Below are 22,829 nucleotides of genomic sequence, written 5' to 3'. Positions count from 1 at the left end.
ACATTTGCCCTTTCGAGGCAAAACATATGAGAACCAAAGGACAGCCATCCTTCAAAATTCACACTTATCCAATTTTTGTGATGCGGGTCTCCAAATACATAGCATTTTCCAAAATGCATATACTTGTGGAAATTGTACATGACAATATTTAATCAGAATAACATACAAAAATGCATTAAGTTAGGGGAAAGTAACATTTGTTACTTTCGAGACAGATGGATGCCAGCAAGTTCAAATGCAAAGCTGCATATAAAAATGTGCTTATTAGGAGAAATTTGCACTAAAACGCTGATTAATTTTCAGCAGGACTTAAAATATATATATTCACATATTTCTGTAGCAATGTGGAGAAGTAAATTTAAAATTGGAAAATGAGAAACTAAGAAAACCGAAAGTGAAAGATCCTTTAATCCCTAAATAAGAATGAACTATGATAAAACTCTTTTAAGTCTCCCTACATTCTCGCTCCTTCTTTTAACTTGAAGCAGATGTGGCATCCTTGTGATCATATTTGCTGCTGTGAAAATAGGCTCTGATCAAGCATTGACCCACTATATTTAGGTGATTTCTTTTGCGCTCCCTGCTGTTTTCTGCTCTGAAGTTTTCCTACTTTCACCTCCACCTGCTTCCAAGGTGTAATAAATTTTTCATGCCACAGCTCAAGCTGCTAAAGCAAAATGCAGTTATGTTTTTAACTGTCAGCAGGTGACAGTCTTGCTTTATTAGCCTTTGCTGTTAATGCTTCCTTGGTCGGCATCAATTTTTCAGCCCGTGACCTAGAAATATAAAAAGATGAGGAAGAAATCTCACCTGCCAAAATCTGGCATTTGGGGCTGCTATTAAAGGCACACGAGTCATTAAAAATTAGTCGATTTTGGGAGCTGTCAAAGCCTTTGCCATCTAAGACTGGCCATTTTTATGCCTGGTTTTGCAGGATACATACAGTACAGTACTGTACTTGGCTTTTTATGATTGTAATTTTGTGTGCTATCGATAATAGTCAGTAGGTGGCGGTGATGAGGCCTCTGCCATGGCTTTGCAACATCATTAAATTGCAAGAAAAAGGTGGTGGTTGCGAACCAAGTCATCTTTATTGTAACACACACTCTGCTTTGACTGGATGTCTGCCTAATGTCAATGGACTGGGAGTTCCAGTGGTCTGAACTGCAAGTTTGCCTTTTGTTGTTGTTTAGTCTTGTCCGACTCTTCATGACCCCCTGGACCAGAGCACGCCAGGCACTCCTGTCTTCCACTGCCTCCCGCAGTTTGGTCAAAGTCATGCTGGTCGCTTCGAGAACACTGTCCCACCATCTCGTCCTCTGTCATCCCCTTCTCCAAGAAGATCAAACCTCTCCATTCTGCAAGAAGATCAAACCTCTCCATTCTGAAGGAAATCAGTCCTGAGTGCTCACTGGAAGGACAGATCCTGAAGCTGAGGCTCCAAGACTTTGGCCACCTCATGAGAAGAGAAGACTCCCTGGAAAAGACCCTGATGTTGGGAAAGATGGAGGGCCCAAGGAGAAGGGGACGACGGAGGACGGGATGGTGGGACAGTGTTCTCGAAGCTACTAGCATGAGTTTGACCAAACTGCGGGAGGCAGTGGAAGACAAGAGGGCCTGGCGTGCTCTGGTCCAGGGGGTCAGGAAGAGTTGGACACGACTAAACGACTCAACAACAACAAGAGAGTGGGGCCCTAAGCTATTGCTTGTTTACTCATAAGTAAATCAGGCACTGACATGGGCCAGATCGCTGAGCAAGAAAGGGATCCGCCCGCAGGACGGGCTGCTTGGCTGGGGAAAGCAGTTGCAGCGAGAGAAGGCTTAGACTCGGCGCCCAGCCTATGCAGCGAGCGGAACGTTTCTACGCGCCTCCGGTGCCTGGGGGAGGCAGGTCCGTCGCATCACCGGTCCCCCATTGCACTTCCGGTTAGACTAGGCCTCGGTCGCAGCCGGGGCCCTCTCGTCGTTGTCGTCTGGTACCGAAACCGGGATGCGGCTGCTGCGTGGCGGGCTTCGTTTCCTGCTGAGGCCGGGGATCCGCCGCGGACCCGACCGACCGGCCTACCAGCAGGGCCAGAGCCCCACGCCCCGCACCCGAGAGTACTTCTATTACATCGACCACCAGGGACAGGTATGGGGTGCGGGGGGGGGGGCAGGAGAGGAGGGTCGTGGGGCTGCCCCCGAGAAGGGTGCTGAGGCTTATCACGGCCCAGCAAGCCCGACAGGACGACCGGGGCCCGTTATTTCGTATATTTGTAAAAGGATGACAAAGGAGGGGTATTATAACAACAACAACAACAACAACAACAACAACAACAACAACAACAACAACAACAACAACAACAACAAATAATAATAATAATAATAATAATAATAATAATAATAATAATAATAATAATAATAATAAAAAAGGTATACTGGGCATAACAACAACAACAACAACTAATAATAATAATAATAATTAAGGTATACTGGGCATAACAACAACTAACAACAACAACAACAACTAATAATAATAATAATTAAGGTATACTGGGCATAACAACAACAACAACAACAACTAATAATAATAATTAAGGTATACTGGGCCAAGGCCGATTAGGGCTTTAAAGGTCAACACCAACACTTTGAACTGTATAGGAAGAGAGGTCTCCCAGGAATCGCTGTATGCATGTATTTGTGTACAGTGGTACCTAAGGTTACATACGCTTCAGGTTACAGACTCCGCTAACCCAGAAATAGTGCTTCAGGTTAAGAACTTTGCTTCGGGATGAAAACAGACATCCGGCGGCACAGCAGCTGGAGGAGGCCCCATTAGCTAAAGTGGTGCTTCAGGTTAAGAACAGTTTCAGGTTAAGTACGGACCTCCGGAACAAATTAAGAACTTAACCCAAGGTACCACTGTATTTATTTATTTATTTGATTGCACTTATTTAATAATAACGAACAGTCGGTCACGAAGAGTCGGACACGACTAAACGACTAAACAACAACAACATTTAATAATAATAATAATAATAATAATAATAATAATAATAATTTATTACACTGGTACCTCTGGACGCGAATGGAATCCTTTCCGGAGCCCCGTTCGCATCCTGAGCAGAATGCAACCTACGTCTGCTCAGGTCACGATTCGCCGCTTCTGCGCATGTGCATGACGTCATTTTGAGCGTCGGCACAGGCGCGAGTGGCGAAATCCAGAAGTAACCCGTTCTGTTACTTCCGGATCACCGCGGAACACAACCTGAAAACGCGCAACCTGAAGAATATTTAACCCAAGGGATGACTGTATTTCTACCCCACCCATCTGGCTGGGTTTCCCCAGCCACTCTGGGCAGCTTCCGACAAAAATACATTAAAACACCAGTCATTAAAAACTTCCCTAAACAGGGCTGCCTTCAGATGTCTTCTAAATGTCATATAGTTGTTTATTTCCTTGACATCCACAGGGTGGGCGCCACCACCGAGAAGGTCCACTGCCTGGTTCCCTGTAACTTGGCTTCTTGTAGCGAGGGAACCGCCAAAAGGCCCTCAGCGCTAGACCTCGGTGTCCGGGCAGAACGATGGGGGTGGAGACACTCCTTCAGGTATACTGGTCCGAGGCCGTTTAGGGCTTTAAAGGTCAACACCAACACTCCTGACACTGATGAGAATTAGAGTCCAAAATATTTGGAGAGCTCCAGGATGGCGGAGACTGCCTTGAAGCTTGGAAACTAGAGCTTTGTAGTGTTTTGTGCCTCGTTGGCCAGATGAATGTGTCTCCTGCCCAGCCGTCCTTAGGGACACCCCAAAATCCACCTCCTCGTGCTCAGGCTCACTTCCTGTATATATGATTGCAGGAGAGGCAGAGAACATCCAGAGCTTCAGGGCTGGTCATGTAACCTTCCTATGAACCTGGGGAGCATGCAGAGATGGAGGGAGGCAGCCATTTGTGGCTGAATGGTGTGAAAAAGGCTTTTTAAAATGTTTGTCTTAGTGAGGAGAGGGCATTTGGACTCTGCTTCTGATACCAAAATGGCTTGGGCTGGCAATGCTAGGCTTTTCCTGTTCTCATGGGTAACTAGTTTAATCACACGGTCTATTCTTCTCCAAGGACTAATATTAATTTATGCTTCCTTGTTGCTTTAGTTCCTAAGGACCCAATGGAATCCCTTCCATGGTGAGGGGTAGGCCTGGGCGAAATATTGATATATCATCCAAAACTGGTTTGAAGTCCATATTGTGAAAGCGCTTTCAAAACATTTGACCTGTCAATATGTCGCAAATCATGATTCGTGTGTGTACCAAGCAAAAATCACAATGCAGGGAAAACTGGGAAGCCAGCCTCTGCCTGTACATAGCTCCATCCTTATTTCAGACCTTGTGATATATCAGTATATCATCACGTTTAGCTGATGGAATTATCACAGTGTTGCAAACCAGATATTGCCCAGCCCTTCTGTTCACATCTGCATAGCTCCATCCTTATTTCAGGCATCGTGATGTATCTTGATGTTTCGCTGATGAAATACCACAATTTTGAAAGCCAGATAGCTGTAGTGCGGGGCTCTCCTTTTCACGGCAGCCCAATGTTAATAGCCACCTCTAGCGCAGATCTCTGCCGGTTGAGTGGCAGATGCCTGGTGTGCCTGGAAAGTGCCGCTTGGCATGGCGCCAAGCCTTGGGGTTGTTTGGGCCTCTTTTTAATCCATTAGCGTTAACTGCCGATTCACGTAGTCGCCTCCGCTGCATTAATGGTGTATCGAATTAGTGCTGAATGAATCATTATGGGGGAGATTAGGAGTTGTAATTAGTGTTAAAAGAGGAGTTCGTGGCCGCCCTGTTGCTCTGGACTGATCTGGAAATTAGCAGTCCTCAAGAATGTGGGAGCTCTGAGTTGCAAACAGCTCCATTGTTGGCATTCGCCAGGCAGTGAATAGCCCTTTAGGAAGCTGGTTGACCCTTAACCCTTAGCTCAGTGTCTGTCTATCCAGAGCCCAATATTACCGTGCTTTAGATAATATGGTGGAAGCCAAGGTAAGGGGCAGGGGTGGTGTTGGCTGAGCTATTTTGAAGCCCTTTGTCTCTTTGAGGCATCCAGTGACCCAGTTCTCTCAATGCTAAACCATGGTTTGTCTTAATTGGGGTTTGTTCAGCTGTTTATCAGCTCCATCTGGTACGCAGGATGAGACCCTCCCTGCCTGCAGACTGTCTCGCCAGAGTGGTGCATGCTCTAGCTATCTCCCGCTTGGACTACTCCAATGTGTTCTACGTGGGGCTACCTTTGAAGGTGACCCAGGAACTACAACTAATCCAGAATGTGGCAGCTAGATTGGTGATTGGGAGCGGCCGCCAAGACCATATAACACCGGTCTTGAAAGACCTACACTGGCTCCCAGTACATTTCCGGACACTGAGTTCCAGCTCCGAGGGCCTTCTGGCAGTTCCCTCGCTACGCAGGGGCGCCGACTTATAAAAAATATTGGGGGGGCCCATACCGACTTATAAAAAATATTGGGGGGGCCCAAGACCTCCAAACCGCTGCTGCTGGGGGAACGAAAGGGGCGAGCCCCGGGCTGCCCCGACCTTAAGTGAACCTGTGAGGTTGGCTGCCGCCGTGGGCGGTGAATATTAATGATGTATCATTTTTGTGCTTCATGCTGTGGCCACAGACATGTGATCTGATGGTGAATTTGGGGTGACCCAATGCAAAAATCCTGAGAATCCCTGTGGATCCATGCTTTGTAACCACGTTTTTGCACCATTGCAGCCCCAGGCAACAGTGGGTGTGTGATTTTGGGGGGGCAGGCTGTAGCCATGGACATGCTATGTGCTCTGATGGTGAATTTGGGGTGACCCAATGCAAAGATCCTGAGGATCCCTGTGGATCCATGTTTTGTAACCACGTTTTTGCACCATTGCAGCCCCAGGCAACAGTGGGTGTGTGATTTTTGGGGGGCAGGCTGTAGCCATGGACATGCTATGTGCTCTGATGGTGAATTTGGGGTGACCCAATGCAAAGATCCTGAGGATCCCTGTGGATCCATGTTTTGTAACCACGTTTTTGCACCATTGCAGCCCCAGGCAACAGTGGGTGTGTGATTTTTTGGGGGCAGGCTGTAGCCATGGACATGCTATGTGATCTGATGGTGAATTTGGGGTGACCCAATGCAAAGATCCTGAGGATCCATGTGGATCCATGCTTTTAAACCACATTTTAAGTGGGGAGGGAAGGAAAAACAGAACGGACAAGGAGCACGAGAGGGGTGTGCAGAGAAGCAGCTGGCTAAGAAGGCAAAAGTTTTCCCTCACCTACCCACCCAAGCCAGCCAGCTCCCGAGTGCTCTTGCTCTCGCTCTCTCTCTCTCTCTCCCCCCCCCCTCCCCCTCCTGGAGCACAGAGACGACACTCTGCTTGCCTGGAGGGGAGGGGCTTTCCCTGCTCTTTGTTCCGTTTGAGCAAACACAGCAAGGAAACAGAGGCAGAATGCAGGAAAGCAGCCGCTTCCTCTTTTTGAGGGAAAAATACGGTAATAATTTTCTTAAATTATTGGGGGGGCGGAGCCCCCCCAAAAGAATTTTTGAGGGGGCTCGGGCCCCCTCAGGCCCCATGGAGTCGGCGCCTATGTCGCTACGAGAAGCCAAGTTACAGAGAACCAAGCAGACGGCCTTCTCGGTAGTGGCACCTGCCCTGTGGAACGCCCTCCCACCAGATGTCAAAGAGAAAAATAACTACCAAACTTTTAGAAGAAGGCAGCCCTGTTTAGGGAAGCTTTTAATGTTTAATAGGTTACTGTATTTTAGTGTTCTGCTGGAAGCCGCCCAGAGTGGCTGGGGGAAACCCAGCCAGATGGGTGGGTATAAATAATAAATTATTATTATTATTAAATTACAAGTTGACAATGAAGCAGAGGGAGAACAGAAAGGTGGTGATGGGCAAACCGTGAGTTGTGTGGGCCTGGGTTTCTCGACGGTACCAGTGTGTGGCTCATAACTAGTGCTATTTTTCTAGAAACAGGGGTGCCAGAACTTGCCATGAACACTTCCCTGGTTCTCTTATACAGTGGTACCTTGGTTGTTGAACTTAATCCGTTCTGTTTGACTCCCAGAACCGTTTGAAAACCAAAGCACAGCTTCCGATTGGTTGCAGGAGCTTCCCGCACTCTGTGATGGCCTGTGAATCGGATTCAGATGCTGACTATGAGGGATCCCAGCCTGCACAGGATTCCCTACCTCCAGAACCAGCTGAGCCGGGGCTGGGGCCTGAGCCTGATGGGTCCTCACCTGTGCTGGATCCTCAGGTGCAGGCTCCAGCTGAGTCTGCTCTGGCTCCTGAGGTGATGGAGGACCCATTGCCTGCAGGTGCTCCACTCTCAGCCCTGTCAGGGGAAGCTGAGGTTGCCTCTGGGTCCGGGAGCCCTCCAGCCTCTCCTGAGCTGCAGAGGCTCAGGGCAGAGAGGCGGAGGGAACTGAGTTCCCGCAGGAGGAGTGCTCGCCTCCAGGCCAGGAGAGGCGAGTCACCTGTGGACCGGGGCCGCCCTATGCCCTGGGGGTAGATAAAAGCCAGCCAGCCCAGTCCCAGGTTGCGGGAGCAACATTGTTGGTAGCCTGTTCCTGCTTGCACCCTGTCCTGCTCTTCTGCCAGAGTTCCTAACCACACCCGACTCCTTGCCTTGGACCCCGCTTTAGCCTTGACGGACAGCCTCCATACCACACCCTCGACCTTGGACTGGACTCGGACCACACTGCACGGTAACCCCCCGGGACCAGCACACACTCAATCGGAAGCAGCGTTGGATGTTCAGCTTCCAAAAAAATTCGCTAACCGGAACACTCACTTCCAGGTTTTCAGCGTTCGGGAGCCGATTTGTTCAGTAGCCAAGCCATTCGACAAGCAAGGTACCACTGAAATGGCGTTGACACCCATCTGAGAGGTGCCAGAACCGAGTTCCAGCGCGTTCCAGCTGAAAAAAGCCCTGCTCATAACAATCCCACCCCAAATGTGTTTTGAGTTGGGTGGCAATACTTTCCTACTAAATGTGCTGAGGGCTGTTGTCTCAGAACCACTTCCAGCCACTAAGTTGTGCAGGATGCATTGCGTGGATCTGTACAGATCTTGCCATGCTGACTGTTTCAGAGGAAGCCCACATCGGCTACAACCTTCTTCACTCCAGTTTTGGACAGCTCAGTGATGGCAAAACATGGCTCGGGTTGCAAGTGAGGTCCAAGGTGAAGCCAATTGAGAAGGTTGCTGGACTCAGCAGGTATCATCAACTTGGCTGTGTGACCCAGGCTGAGAGACCCGCTCCTTGAGTGGTGGAGATCTCTGGTCCTTCAGCTACACCCATACAGTCCTCCTCACCCTGCCTGCCTTGAATAGTTGTGTTTTACTAGACTGTGGATGGGTTGTCTGCTCATCGTCCTGTTTCTTTCTCCTCCTTCTCCCAATCCCTCCTCCGGCAACCCTGCACAGCTTTTCCTGGACGATGCCAAAGTCAAGAACTTCATCACGTGTTTCAAAGGTAATGTCCACCTGCTCCGTCCCGGTCTGCACGGCTCCTCCATGTATGCCCCGCGGAGGACCTTAAGGTCCCTAAATAGCAACGCCCTAGAGGTCCCGGGCCTTAAGGAAGTCAGATTAGCCTCAACCAGAGGCAGGGCCTTTTCAACACTGGCCCCGGCCTGATGGAACGCTCTGTCTCATGAGACCAGGGCCCTGCGGGATCTGATTTCTTTCCGTAGGGCCTGTAAGACAGACTTGTTCCGCCTGGCCTTTGGCTTGGAATCAACTTGATCCCCTCCCCTCCCCTCCCTTCCCCTTCTTTCCTTTCTCCTTTCTCTTTCTGTGATGGAACTCCTATTTGGGGACTTCCCTGGCTTTTTTCTGGCCCATGTAGGACCAGTTTGGATAGTTAGCCTTGGTGAAGACTTGACATTTTCATCCCCCCAAAAGTTTTTGATTTGAGTTTCCACTGAAATGAGGCTGCATTTTAATGTTGTATTTTAATCTTGTTTTTAAGTTGTATTTTAATCAATTGTTTTTATACTTGGTGTTGGCCACCCTGAGCCCGGTGTTGGCTGGAGAGGGTGGGATAGAAATAAAATTTATGATGATGATGTCACCCATCCCTTCTTGAGCCAGCTGAGCAGGGTCAGTGGACACCGGCATGGGAGCAGAAACAAATTGCACATGGCGGGCTTGACTCTTCCAAGTCATCATTGACAGTGGTGGCTGCCTGGTGCCAATTAGGTAACCAAACAAACCCCATAGAGAACGTCAGCAACATGATGACCATGTACATACACAATAGACAATCTTTATAGAATTCCTTCAAACCATAACAAGTACAAAATGAAATCTTTAGTCTCTGAAAATCTTTAAATGAAGCAAGGTACCAGACTTTGTACTATGTAAGACAAGCTGTGAAGCTTTGTGTATTCAGCAAATATGATGTCCAACACTGAACAGTGATTCCGGATATTGACTACTGTTTCGTAGAATTCTTCGTCAGCGTGGTGGGAGGTTATAGAATTGCTTCATAAACCCATCTTATTTTGAATGAATATATGTAAATGAAAATATCAAATGCTGTGGACCAGTGCTCATGTAATAATGTAGTCACTGTTCAGTGTTGGACATCATATTCATTTAAAGATTTTCAGAGGCTTTGAGACTAAAGATTTCATTTTGTTATGGTTTGAAGGAATTCTATAAAGATTGCCTGTTGCCTATCTACATGGTCATCGTGTTGCCGAGACATTGGTGCCGATTAGGGACTGGTGAGGCAGAAGACAGGGAGCCCCACAGGAGGTGGAACCAGAAACAGGCAGAGCCAACTGCCTCTAGTTTTGCCCCGATCCTCCTCCTCCCTGAGGAGTATTATAGGGGGCAACACTGAGATTGAGGACGAGGCAGAGGAAACTGAAACACAGGACCCCCCCCCGACTTGTTGTAAGAAAGAATGGATTCCTTTGGAAGGTGGGGGACTCTCCTTCGTTAAGAGTTTTTTAAACAGGTTGGATAGCCACCTGTCAGGGATTCTGTCATTCCGGCATTGGGGGCTGGACTAGATGACCCTCAGAGTCCCTTCCAGCTCGACAGTTCTTTGATTTTAAGAAGGCAGGCAGCTGTAAGGCTGAGATGGGTGGGGCAGCTCCCCATTCATCCAAACAGAGCAGCCTTCATTGGTTGTTAACATTGCTCTAGCACATTAATGTTGCTCTAGCACACCGACTGACAGTGCCTGGCAGAATCTAGACTGCCAGCAGGTTCTTTCCAGTCCCCGTGACCTCCCAGCCTTTAGGCATATCTTCGTTGAGTGCCCACGAGGCTGAGGAGCTGTCAGTTCCTCCAGGACTGCGTCTAACCACCTTTTGAAGGTGGCGCCGTGGGTTAAACCACAGAGCCTAGGGCTTGCTGATCAGAAGGTTGGCGGTTCGAATCCCCGTGACATGGTGAGCTCCCGTTGCTCAGTCCCTGCACCTAGCAGTTGGAAAGCACGTCAAAGTGCAAGTAGATAAATAGGTACCGCTCCGGCGGGAAGGTAAACGGCGTTTCCGTGCGCTGCTCTGGTTCGCCAGAAGCGGCTTAGTCATGCTGGCCACATGACCCAGAAGCTGTACGCCGGCTCCCTCGGCCAGTAAAGCGAGATGAGCGCCGCAAGCCCAGAGTCGGCCACAACTGGACCTAACCGTCAGGGGTCCCTTTACCTTTAAGTTGGTTTTAACTACGCGTTGCATGAAGGGTGTCGTGGGCTGGGCTGAGGTTTAGCTTCCTTTTGACAGCAAATTGCAAGGGGGGAGTGGTTGTGTGAGTTGAGGAACACTTTCGCCTGTGACTTTTGTTCCTGGGAGGAGGGGAAAAACTTTTTCACGCAGGTTATGCAAGCTCTGGCAGGTGCTTCTGAGCAGATGGTCCCTGTCCCCCCGGAATAGTCAACGGTTGTGTAAGTGAGATCTCCTGGTGAGAATTAGAGGATCCTCTGCTAAGCCATTGCATGATCCGGAAAATCCCCGCTTGGAGACTTTTTATCTTCTCCGGAGCTGCACTCATCCCCTCCAGTGTTCCTGCGTTAAGACCTGGCAGCGTAATCTTTAATCGGTATTAAAAACCCAGGCCGGCGCGCCACCAGGCCTTGCGAGGCCGAGGCAGTGAAGTGGTGCTCCACCCCTGGGGGCAAATGAGGCTGGTGAGATTGCTCCACATCTAGGGTGGGGTTTGAGGGAGAACACCATGTTTGCAGGATGCTCTCCTGCCAGCCCCATTCTTTTCCCTGTCCTCCGAGCTGAGCGCCAGATGTTCCTCCGCCAAACCTCACAATATGCCTTGACCTCCCCATTTCCTCATGCCGGCTTTTGCTAATCCGGAACCCTCCCATAATCGTTCACGGTAGTCAACATTTGCAGTAGCAAATCTCCAGCTAAATGAGGCCTTTGGGGACACTAAGGTCCAGTGATGTTTCCCCCCCATCAGCTGGCAAATAGGAACTAGTCTTGCAACTGCCTCTGCCACCCCCTTTCCCCACACATTCTTCTCCCTGGGGCTAAGATCCATTGTGCATTGGTTGAGCGCATCAGTCAGCAGCCTGGTGCAATCCCACCAGTGGCATGTGTTACCATGCAATTGCAGCTCAGTAGTTGAGTATCCGCATTGCATGCAAAAAGTCCCAGGTTCAAACCCTGTCATCCCCAGGTAGAGCTGGGAGGGCTGCTGCCAGTCAGTGTTGACAGCACTGGGCAATAATAATAATAATAATTTATTATTTATACCCTGCCCATCTGGCTGGGTTTCCCCAGCCACTCTGGGTGGCTTCCAACAAAACACCAAAATACAATAACCTATTAAACATTAAACGCTTCCCTAAACAGGGCTGCCTTCAGATGGCTTCTAAATGTCAGATAGTTGTTTATCTCCTTGACATCTGGTAGGAGGACATTCCACAGGGCAGGTGCCACCACCGAGAAGGCCCTCTGCCTGGTTCCCTGTAACTTGGCTTCTTGCAGTGAGGGAACCTCCACAGAGCTGGACCTCAGTGTCCAGGCAGAACGATGGGGATGGAGATGCTCCTTCAGGTATACTGAGCTGAGGCCGTTTAGGGCTTTCAAGGTCAGCACCAACACTTTGAATTGTGCTCAGAAACGTACTGAGAGCCAGTGTAGGTCTTTCAGGACCGGTGTTATATGGTCTTGGCGGCCGCTCCCAGTCACCAGTCTAGCTGCCGCATTCTGGATTAGTTGTAGATCTAGTTGGGCTAGATATGCCGGTGTAACGTTTGATATAAGGCAGCTTTCTGTGTTCCTTTCCTTCCATCCCTTGGTTAGTCACATCCTACATCAGTCACAGAGGAAAAGACCCTTATCAGATGGAAGACCTAATTGGATAAGCGTATTATATAATTTATTTGGTTTTTTTAAAATTAATACTTCCACTCAAACCTATTTATTTTCTATTTTGACAAAGTAATAATCATAAATAAATAAGAATAAAAATGTGTACCCCACCACCAAGACCATTCCATTGTAGCTATCCAACGTCCCAAAATTTCAACACCTCTTGCAATGGTTTGACCCCTTTCCATTTTAACAGTACAAATTCTACAAACACCTTCCGTATCTCCTCAAAATCAGTTCTTCAGCATATTCCCCGTCTTACCTTAATGGCACATGTTAACTTATCATTAATAGCTGTATCCCACACCCCTTTATACCATTCTTCCATTTTATATTCTGCCTGCCCCTTCCACTTCCTAGCTATCATAATTCGTGCAGCTGTCAATAAACTTGTGAGCAAGTCGTTTGTAGCCTCCGAACCTTCCACCCCATCCTAAATTGATAATACACTCAAATCTTCTTCCCTTACAAAAAAACAAACAACATAGAAACCAATGGGGTGGCAAGGAAAGTGTTTTTGCTTTGAGAAATGGCCAGTCATTTCCTAATGTGGGTCACTTGGGTGCCAGGAAGTATCTTTTATGCGCATCCTAGGATTTCCAGGTGTGCTGGCCCTTGGGCGGCATAAACTTATGCCAGGATCTAGTTACAGGTAGGTAGCCATGTTGGTCTGCCGTGGTCAAAACGAAATAAAAAAATTCCTTCCAGCAGCACCTTAGAGACCAGCTAAGTTTGTTATTGGTATGAGCTTTCGTGTGCATGCATGAAGTCTGAAGAAGTGTGCATGCACACGAAACCTCATACCAATAAACTTAGTTGGTCTCTAAGGTGCTACTGGAAGGATTTTTTTTATTATGCCAGGATCGACCTTCCTTGAGAGAACCTTGGGGTTCAATTTATATCAGAAGCTTGGAAGGATTGGTAGAAATGTGGTCAAACTCATGCTGGTCGCTTGGAGAACACTGTCCCACCATCTCGTCCTCCGCCGTCCCCTTCTCCTTGTGCCCTCCATCTTTCCCAACATCAGGGTCTTTTCCAGGGAGTCCTCTCTTCTCATGAGGTGGCCAAAGTATTGGAGCCTCAGCTTCAGGATCTGTCCTTCCAGTGAGCACTCAGGGCTGATTTCCTTCAGAATGGAGAGGTTGGATCTTCTTGCAGTCCATGGGACTCTCCAGAGTTTCCTCCAGCACCATAATTCAAAAGCATCAATTCTTCAGCGATCAGCCTTCTTTATGGTCCAGCCCTCACTTCCATACATCACTACTGGGAAAACCATAGCTTAAACTATACAGTGGTACCTCGGGTTAAGTACTTAATTCGTTCCAGAGGTCTGTTCTTAACCTGAAACTGTTCTTAACCTGAAGTACCACTTTAGCTAATGGGGCCTCCTGCTGCTGCTGCGCCGCCAGAGCATGATTTCTGTTCTCATCCTGAAGCAAAGTTCTTAACCCGAGATACTATTTCTGGGTTAGCGGAATCTGTAACCTGAAGCGTCTGTAACCTGAGGTACCACTGTACGGACCTTTGTTGGCAAGGTGATGTCTCTGCTTTCTGCTTTCTAAGATGCTGGAGGTATATACAAACCTACATTTAAAACCGCACCAGGAATTGCAATAGTTCTTGCTGAATGAGCCCTCATCCCCCCCTGCCTTCCTCTTGTCTTTGGGTGGGCTGTCCATTCCCACCCCCCACCCCCCGGTTTCATCTTCCAATGCACCAGTTGTAACCGTGAGCAGTCAAGAGTTCATTTTTTAAAAAGGGGAGGAGAAAGAGAATAAAAGTGCTTGCAAGCTCGTGTGCCCCCGACTCCTGCGGTTTGCCTCCTGCCTGGGGGTCGGATGCAGGTCAGAGGCAGAGCAACCCCCCCCCCCCAAGACGATCTGCACTGCAGAGGGATTCTGTCACTGCGCCATGTCTCCACTTCTGCAGGAGCATCGTCAGCAGCGCTCGCTTGCCTCCTGCCGCACATCGTTCCTCTTCAAAAGTGACATGTCCCAGGACAGCAGTGGCCCAGTGGGGGGAGGAGTGGAGCTAAAACGCTTTTCAAGAGCCCCCAGTTCAGATTTGCCATTCCTATGTTCTCTCTCCTCCAGCCACTGCTTAAAGTCTCAATCCTCACCTTCCTCGCGTTATTAAAAATCATAGCTAAGTGGGATTCAGGGCTGTGCTGCCAGCTAGCACACAGTCGCCTGGGTTTAAGACCCCTCTGATGGTTTCTCTTCTGATTTGAAGATCTGGGAGGCAGGAATCTCCTTTCCCGCTTGCAAAACATCCCTGCCAAATCCACGTGGGATTTTGCACCGTCACATAACGTGATGAGCTTGGGATCGGGCTTGTGCGAGCCGCATCCTTCCTTCTCCCCGCCGCTTCCAGTTTGGACTCTTTCACACACACACACACTCACACACACACACACACACACACACACACACACACCAGCCTCGTTTCCAGAGTAGCTCCCAGCAAAACAAACGGCGTGTGCCTGTTTGCATCTTAATTTCCTTCCGCCAATTACGCAGCTGCACCTGCGCTATTAATAACTCCGATTTACGACTCTTCCCACCTGCCTGTGTTCTGCGGCTCGCGCTTGTAAATGCCGCTGGGTCTGCTGCCTTCGGGTCGCACTTGTTTGGGCTGAATGCCAAAGAGAAGCAGAACATCCAAATGGCTTGCCAAGGAAGCACGCAGCAAAGAAACGGCCTTCTGAGCTCAAAATAAACGAAGCCGATGGCCAAGGTGTTTGGCTTACGTGCTTGTTTTGATTAAGTCGCGTTCTGCATGCATTCCTTGGGCGAGAGCTGGTGCTTGAGGGTCGCTCCACACATGCTCCTGTGCTGGCCCCAGGGGTAACCCGAGAAACACGGTCCAGGTCCAGTCCAGAATCCAAAGGTTCCACTAGGAGTCAGTCCGACAGGGTCAAGGCAGAACACGAGGCAGGAAACCAGGCAAGGACAGGTACAGGATCTGGCATACAGCAGTGTTGCTCCCGCAACCTGGGGCGAGGTCCGACAGCCTTTTATCTCTGACGGGGTAACAGCCGGTCCTAATCCCCCGGCGACTCACCTCCCTGTTTCGTCCGACGGCAAGCACTCCTCCTGCAAGTACTCAGGTCTCTCCTTCTCTCAGACCTCAGTCTCTGCAGCTCGGGAGACGTCGGTTGGTTACTAGACCCAGAGGTCGCCTCAGCCTCCCCTGACCCAACCAGGAGTGGAGCAGCTGTAAGCGATGGCCCAGCTGGAGGCAACGAGGTCATCCCCGCATCTGGAGCCAGGGCAGGCTCAGCCCCTGACTCGGCTCAGCTGGTGTTTGTCGCAGGGGAACCTGTGCAGACTGGGACTCTTCAGGATCAGGCCCCAGACTGGGTTCAGATGATGCCTGAGGCAAAGGATCTGTTGCAGACTGAGACCCCTCTGGTTCCGAGCCCAAGTCCCAGGTCATCACAGCGCCTGCCTTACTGTAGGGCACGAATCGTGTCTTCTAGCCTCGGCCAACCTGGTACCCTTCCAATGATTTGCACTGCAATGCCCAACAGCCCCTGCCAGCGCAGGGGCTGGAGGGATTCTAGCCCAAAACATCTGAATGGCACATAGTTGCGAGAGGCTGACCTAGACCTTTCTGGCATAGTTTTGCCGAGTTCCCAAACTCCTTAAATGAGCGTGACTCTCTGTCTTCCAAACACAAACCACACACGAGATGATGATGATGATTTATCATTTATGTGCCACCCATCTGACTGAGTTGCCCAGCCACTCTGGGCGGCTTCCAGCAAATTATAAAACCACCATAAAACATCGCACATTAAAAACTTCCCTATACAGGGCTGCCTTCAGATGCCTTCTAAAAGTCAGATAGTTGTTTATTTCCTTGACACGCTAAGACATCTCTTTAAGAAGGGGGGTGCCTTCAGTCTCTCAGATCCCTAAAGGCAAAACACACAAAACGTAATTGGAGAACAGATGGGTTTGTAAATGAAGGGATCCTGCAAAATGGTTGTGTTAGTTCTGTTCCGTCTAGGGCTGTTTGCTGCTTGGCGGATCAGTTCGAAGGAGCCAAACAGAGCATGGTTCAGATTGCCTTCTTCTGAGCTGCAGGCTGGCCTTGCCTGTGCTCTCTTCCTCAAGGAAATCAGAGTTGGTAGCACAACAGAGGATTCTTCATTTTGTCTATTTCAAGGGATGTTTGACCCCGGCCAGGGCCAGCCCATGCATTAGGCAAAGGGAAGCCATTTGCTTCGGGTGGCGGATCGACCTCCTCTGGGGCTGGATGAACAATTAAGCACGTGCTCTGGGCATCAAGGGAAGGGCAGGCACCGCAGAAATTTTCCACTGCCAGATTTTTAACACAAATGATCACAAATTGCTCAACTGAGCGTTAATTTTCTCAGCTGAAGTATATTAAAAATCCCAACAGAGCAACTCTGCAACAAGGCAGGCTGGATGCCTTCTCCTTACTAAGCATAGAAGCAGATACGTTATGTAAGATTAGTTTTGAGGATCTGATCAAAGACCTTAGAAACAAGTGTGTGTGTGAGTGTATCAAATATAAAGTGGAATTATACAAAAATAGAAGGACACTCATTTTGCTTTACTGGCCGAGGGAGCCGGCGTACAGCTTCCGGGTCGTGTGGCCAGCATGACTAAGCCTCTTCTGGCGAACCAGAGCAGTGCACGGAAACGCCGTTTACCTTCCCGCCAGAGTGGTACCTATTTATGTACATGCACTGGTGTGCTTTCGAACTGCTAGGTTGGCAGGGGCAGGGACCGAGCAACGGGTGTTGCAGGGATTCGAACCGCCGACCTTCTAATCGGCAAGTCCTAGGCTCTGTGGTTTAACCCACCGCGCCACCCACGTGTGCTAGTAGGAGATTGGAAACGCATCGACCGGCCTTCTTGCTTTCTCTCCCTCCTTCCTGCAGACAAGCAGTTCCTGGTCTTCTTCTTCAAGCAGCTCAAGCTGAACCAGAGCGGGCGCTACGAAGCCGCCTTCCCCTACCTCTCGCCCTGTGGCCGCGAGCAAAACTTTGTCCGATGCGACGACCGGCCGATTGTCTTCACCCACCTCCTGGAGGGAGCGTCGGGCGAGGAGCTGTTGTCTTACTGTGGTGGAGCGGACAAGCTGGCCGTGCCCTTCCAGCCCGAGAAGCTGCTGATGCTGCCCGAGAATGGGCGCCTCTACCACCCGGGGCCAGAGAAAGCTGGCGGCGTTGGGCTGGTGAAATCGGCCCTGGCCTTTGAGCTGAGCCCTTGCTTTGACTATGAGCGAGGGCCCAGCCAGGCGCCGACACATTTCCGCTGGCGTGACCGGCGCCATGCCCTCACGAATGAGCTGCTTCCGTTTATCCGAAAGGACGAGGGAACCTAGAACCGGCGCTTGGAGTTCTTGGGTTTGCCAGTCTGTGCCAGCCGCATAGCTTTCCTGTTATGTGGGATGGTGTCCGTAGCTGGAGATGGTGGCGAGGAGAGGACAGTTCCCATCATCCCATGTGCCTTGTTGATCCAGGAAACCAATCTGATGAAGAATGGGAGATGGGACAGTTTGATCCATGGCTAGCCGCCATCTTGAGAAGGATTCTGGACGGAGTCTCTTGGAATAAAATTATTCTGTCTCTTATCCTCTATGCCTGGTATATGTTTCATTTGTTCCACTGTCGAATGACTCTTACTGTCAGTAAATTATTCCTGGTGTTTAGTTGGGATTGCCTTCCTTTTAAAAAAATAAATATATTTTTATTAAATGATTTTAACAAAACAAATTATCAATCAAAATAACCAATTACATTTCCTCCCCTTTTTTATTCCCCCCTTCCCTCCCTCTCTCACCCGCTAAAGACTTCCCTTAGCTCCCCTCTCTGATTTGTTAGCACATACTATTCCCTACATGTTAAAAATGGTACATACCATTGCCTTATCTGTCATATATTCTACTAATAAATTTGTGTATGTTTATTCAAAACCTGCCAAGGAGTCCAATTCATTTTGTTGTTTTTTTAGATAATCTGTAAACAGTTCCTTCTTCCTTGAAGTCACGATTGTCCTTCTCACGTAATTTATATGTCAACTTTGCCAATTCCGCATAACTCATCAATTTTTCTTGCCATTGTTCTTTCATTGGAGTTTCCTCATTCTTCCATCCTTGTGCTAACAAGACTCTGTTGTTGCATACATAAATAGATTCTTGGTTTTTCTTGGCAGGTCTCGTCCTAAAATCCCTAACAAAAATGCTTCTGGTTTCTTTACCAATGTCATTTTAAGATTTTTTTTTCAATGCATTACATATCATCTCCCAGGGATTGCCTTCCTTATAATTTCATGGAATTGTAAGCGGGTGGCACTGTGGGTTAAACAACAGAGCCTAGGGCTTGCCGATCAGAAGGTTCGAATCCCTGCGACGGGGTGAGCTCCCGTTGCTTGGTCCCTGCTCTTGCCCACCTAGCAGTTCAAAAGCATATCATGTGCAAGTAGATAAATAGGTACTACTCCGGCGGGAAGGTAAAGGGCGTTTCCATGCGCTGCTCTGGTTCGCAGGAAGCGGCTTAGTCATGCTGGCCACACGACCCGGAAGTTGTACGCCAGCTCCCTCGGCCAGTAAAGCGAGACGAGCACCACAACCCCAGAGTCGTCCGCGACTGGACCTAACGGTCAGGCGTCCCTTTACCTTTACCTGCTCTGGAGCACCAGAAAAGAAGCTTGCTCCATCTTCCATGTGCCAGCCCTTCAGATATCGGAAGATGACTATCATATCACCTCAGTGGAGAAAACTTCCAAAGAAGTTTCATTGGGGTCGTTTCCAGCTATGCCTTCGCTGGAGCTCAGGAGATCTTTTAAGGCAGGTGGTGCCTTTCAACAAAATGAAATTGTTTCCAAATACAGCCATTCTCCTGTTCCCAGGGAAACAACACTTACTATGGTTTCCTCCTCCGAGAAATTTTAGATATCCCCTTTTAATAGGTGGATGTGATCCTTCTTGACAGCTTTCGATCTGGAGACTGACCTTTTCCTGCCGCGTTTCAGCTGGATCCTGCCTCTAGTCGGGGAACCGAAATCCTCAGCGGCTTTCTCAGGATTGTATCTGGGCTGCCCAAGATGGAGATTCCCCTCCTCTTCCCCCCGCTGACTATTTTTATCCAATTTAATGCTTTTAGGAGATCGCGCCGGGTGAAAAGAGGGGAAACCTCAGCGGGCCTAAAAGGCAGAGCTGAACGGCAAAATGGAAAGGAGTTTTGCTGTTCAGTATCTGCACAGAGCGAACTAGTCCTCCCAAGACTAATTAGGGAGAATAATTATTTGCAAGGCGGGTGGGCAGAGGAAATCCCCAGTGCTGAGGAAATCTGGACCTCTGGATTGGCCAATAGGACCTGCCAGCTTACTACTACTAGTAGTAGTAGTACTATTTTTTTTTATTTATACCCCTCACTTCCCGGTTCAAAAACCAGGCTCAGGGCGGCTAACAACAAATTTAAAATAATTATTCTCCCTAATTAGTCTTGGGAGGACTAGTTCTGACCAGCCACCAACTTAAAGGTAAAGGGACCCATGACTGTTAGGCCCAGTTGCGAATGACTCTGGGGTTGCGGCGCTCATCTCGCTCTATAGGACGAGGGAGCCGGTGTACAGCTTCCGGGTCATGTGCCCAGCAGGACTAAGCTGCTTCTTGCACAACGGGACACCAAAACCAGAGCAGCGCAAGGAAACGCCGTTTACCTTCCCGCCGCAGTGGTACCTATTTATCTACTTGCACTTTGACGTGCTTTCGAACTGCTTCGTGGGCAGGAGCTGGGACTGAGCAATGGGAGCTCACCCAATCGTGGGGATTCGAACTGCCAACCTTCCGATCGGCAAGCCCAAGAGTCTCAGTGGCAAGCCCAAGAGTCTTAGACCACAGCGCCACCTGTAACCCTATGCCACCGACTTAGGAAAGGTAAAGGGACCCCTGGCCATTAGGTCCAGTCATGACCAACTCTGAGGTTGCGGCGCTTTACTGGCCAAGGGAGCCGGCGTTTGTCCACAGACAGTTTTTCCGGGTCATGTGCATGACTAAGCTGCTTCTGGTGAACCAGAGCAGTGCATAGAAACGCCATTTACCCTCCCGCCAGAGCGGTACCTATTTATCTACTTGCACTTTAACGTGCTTTCAAACTGCTAGGTTTGCAGGAGCAGGGACCGAGCAACGGGAGCTCACCCCATCACGGGGATTCAAACTGCCGACCTTCTGATCGGCAAGTCCTAGGCTCTGTGGTTTAACCCACAGCACCACCTGCATCCCTTCTGGTTCTAATAATAATAATAATAATATTTTATTATTATTATTATTATTATTAGAACCATCATCATCATCATCATCATCATCATTATTATTATTATTATTATTATTATTATTATTATTATTATTATTATACCCTGCCCATGTGGCTGGGTTTCCCCAGCCATTCTGGGCAGCTTCCAACAAAATATTACAAATACATTAAAACATCAGTCATTAAAAACTTCCCTGAACAGGGCTGCCTTCAGATGTCTTCTAAAAGTTAGGTGGTTGTTTATTTCCTTGACATGTGATGGGAGGGCGCCATGCGTGTCCCTATGCCACCCATTTAGATGGCCTTAAAAGAGGATTGGACAAATTTGTGGAGGAGAGGGCTATTGATGGTTCCAGATTCAATTCCTAACAGTGTGTGCAATAGTGCTCTGTCTCAGCATCAGGCAGTTTTCTTTGATTCTGTTTTCATAACAAATCCCCTAAGCACCAGCTAGCAGGGCCAGGGATGTTGGGATTTGCAGTCAACCAACATCTGGAAGGAACCACATTTCTGCCTCTGTTTGCAACACCCCCAACAGATTTCTTTTCCCCTTTACCGGAAGCCTCCAAGGAAATATTTAGCAGCGTGTCTCTTTGGCAAAGGGCTCCCAGGCATGCGCCTGAACCAGACCACCACCAGAGCGCCGCAAGGAATGAAGGCACACTGAGGGAAAGGGGTCAAAGACAGCGATGCTTTTGAAAACCCCAATCTGCTACGTGCAAAGCTTACACAGCTTCGTCCTGCAAATCTTAAACCAAGGCTAACTGCAGTGGAGACGGCTGGCCCTTGAAGCATGTCGACAGGCGATGCACACTAGCCTTGAGCAGCTCTCGCGCAGAGAACATCGCTCCTGCCAGGGGACGCTCACAGAACATTGACTCTATTTATGTAAGGAATTGCACCCTCCCCGTTCAGCACCCTGGGGTCTCGCAACGTGGCTCAATCTTGTTTGAAACTAGAAAACCATGGAGCACATTAACAAAATACAGTGGTACCTCTGGTTGCGAACGGGATCTGTTTCAGAGGCCCGTTCGCAACATGAAAGGAGCGCAACCTTAAGCGCAGGTGCGCAGCTTGATTTGGCGCATGCGCGCATGCGCAAAGCACGATTTAGTACTACTGCGCATGCGCGAGCAGCAAAACCCAGAAGTAACCCTTTCTGGTAATTCCGGGTCGCCGCAGGACGCAACCTGAAAAAACATAACATGAAGCAAACTTAACATGAGGTACGACTGTACAGGAGAACCCACAACCTTGAAAAATGCTTTCACGTGCATCATTAACAACGTGAGCGTTGGGGACCAGAAATAAGACGTGCCCTTTGCAGCACAAATACTGGCATAACCGTGACTCGCTGAAAGTGCAAAGCTCTTCTCCCAGCCTGCAGAAGAGACTTCCTTTCAGCCAGTTTGCTTGCCTGGCTCCTAGCCTATTCCCAGTTGCAAAGCAAAGGGAAGGAGTTTAATTAACCGGGCGCCGTAATCCAAAGCTGCAGAGTGTCTCTGTGTTGTTGCCGCCTTCCAGCGTTGCATCAAAACCTTTGGGGAACTCTGAGCTGCGCGGGGAAAAGAGGGGGCAGCCCCCCTCTCTGCTTTTTCATCTTCAAAGCACTCGGCAACCATTTGATCACAACCACACATCCCTCCCTGGAGTGAGGATCTCAGCTCCTAATCACAGAACCGAAGAATTGTAGAATTGGAAAGGGACCCCAAGGGTCATCTAGCCCAACCCCCTTGTTGCAGAAATGACTTGGGGGGCACATCTTTAAAGTTGTTACAATGTTACAAATATTATGCCTGAGATGTATCCTTTCGACTTGACAGCTCAGGGAAGATACCCAGCTTTATAAATTCGTAGAAAATCCATTCTTTAACCAACTCTCCTCATTCCAACACCATTTTAACCCTTAAAGAAAGGTGAATTTGGGCTTGTTGCAGGAAGTTATGTATAGGTTGGGGGGGTTGCCCCTCCAGCAGATATCATGCACATGCAGCCCACTACCAAAACCAGCACAATCACTATTGTGACTTTTGTGATTTGTCCCCACAAAGCACTTCATCACAGTTTCTTCCTATCTATTCAAAGGGCCTCTGCTGCACGATACCAAATTTAACAATTCTCTGATAAATGTATCTCTGTACTGGCTCACTGGGAAAACTTCAGAA

The 22,829-nt window shown here is 48.9% G+C and overlaps 1 protein-coding gene across 2 annotated transcripts; it reads left to right on the top strand.

Annotated features, from left to right (window-relative positions):
* The first annotated feature begins 1,541 nt into the window (after positions 1-1,541).
* On the top strand, positions 1,542-17,981 carry LOC309374141 (UPF0598 protein C8orf82). 2 transcript variants are annotated; one of them, XM_081919007.1, is made up of 3 exons: positions 1,915-2,131; positions 8,455-8,503; positions 17,287-17,981. In XM_081919007.1, the coding sequence occupies exons 1-3, from the start codon at positions 1,991-1,993 to the stop codon at positions 17,730-17,732; spliced, it is 636 nt and encodes a 211-aa protein (XP_081775133.1). In that variant the 5' UTR covers positions 1,915-1,990; the 3' UTR covers positions 17,733-17,981. The 2 variants fall into 2 exon arrangements, with proteins under 2 accessions (XP_081775132.1, XP_081775133.1); XM_081919006.1 differs by lacking the exon at positions 8,455-8,503 and having other exon boundaries at positions 1,542-2,131.
* The last annotated feature ends 4,848 nt before the right edge of the window (positions 17,982-22,829 follow it).

This window comes from Podarcis melisellensis (genome assembly GCF_964234715.1).
Source record: "Podarcis melisellensis genome assembly, chromosome: 7".
NCBI lineage: Eukaryota > Metazoa > Chordata > Lepidosauria > Squamata > Lacertidae > Podarcis > Podarcis melisellensis.
This window is presented reverse-complemented; position numbering and strand designations above follow the sequence as displayed.

Coding starts and splice junctions, on each gene's coding strand:
- LOC309374141 (XM_081919006.1), top strand. CDS start 1,738: ATGGGCCAGATCGCTGAGCAAGAAAGGGATCCGCCCGCAGGACGGGCT. Junction 2,132..17,286: donor ACATCGACCACCAGGGACAG/GTATGGGGTGCG, acceptor TCCTTCCTGCAG/ACAAGCAGTTCCTGGTCTTC.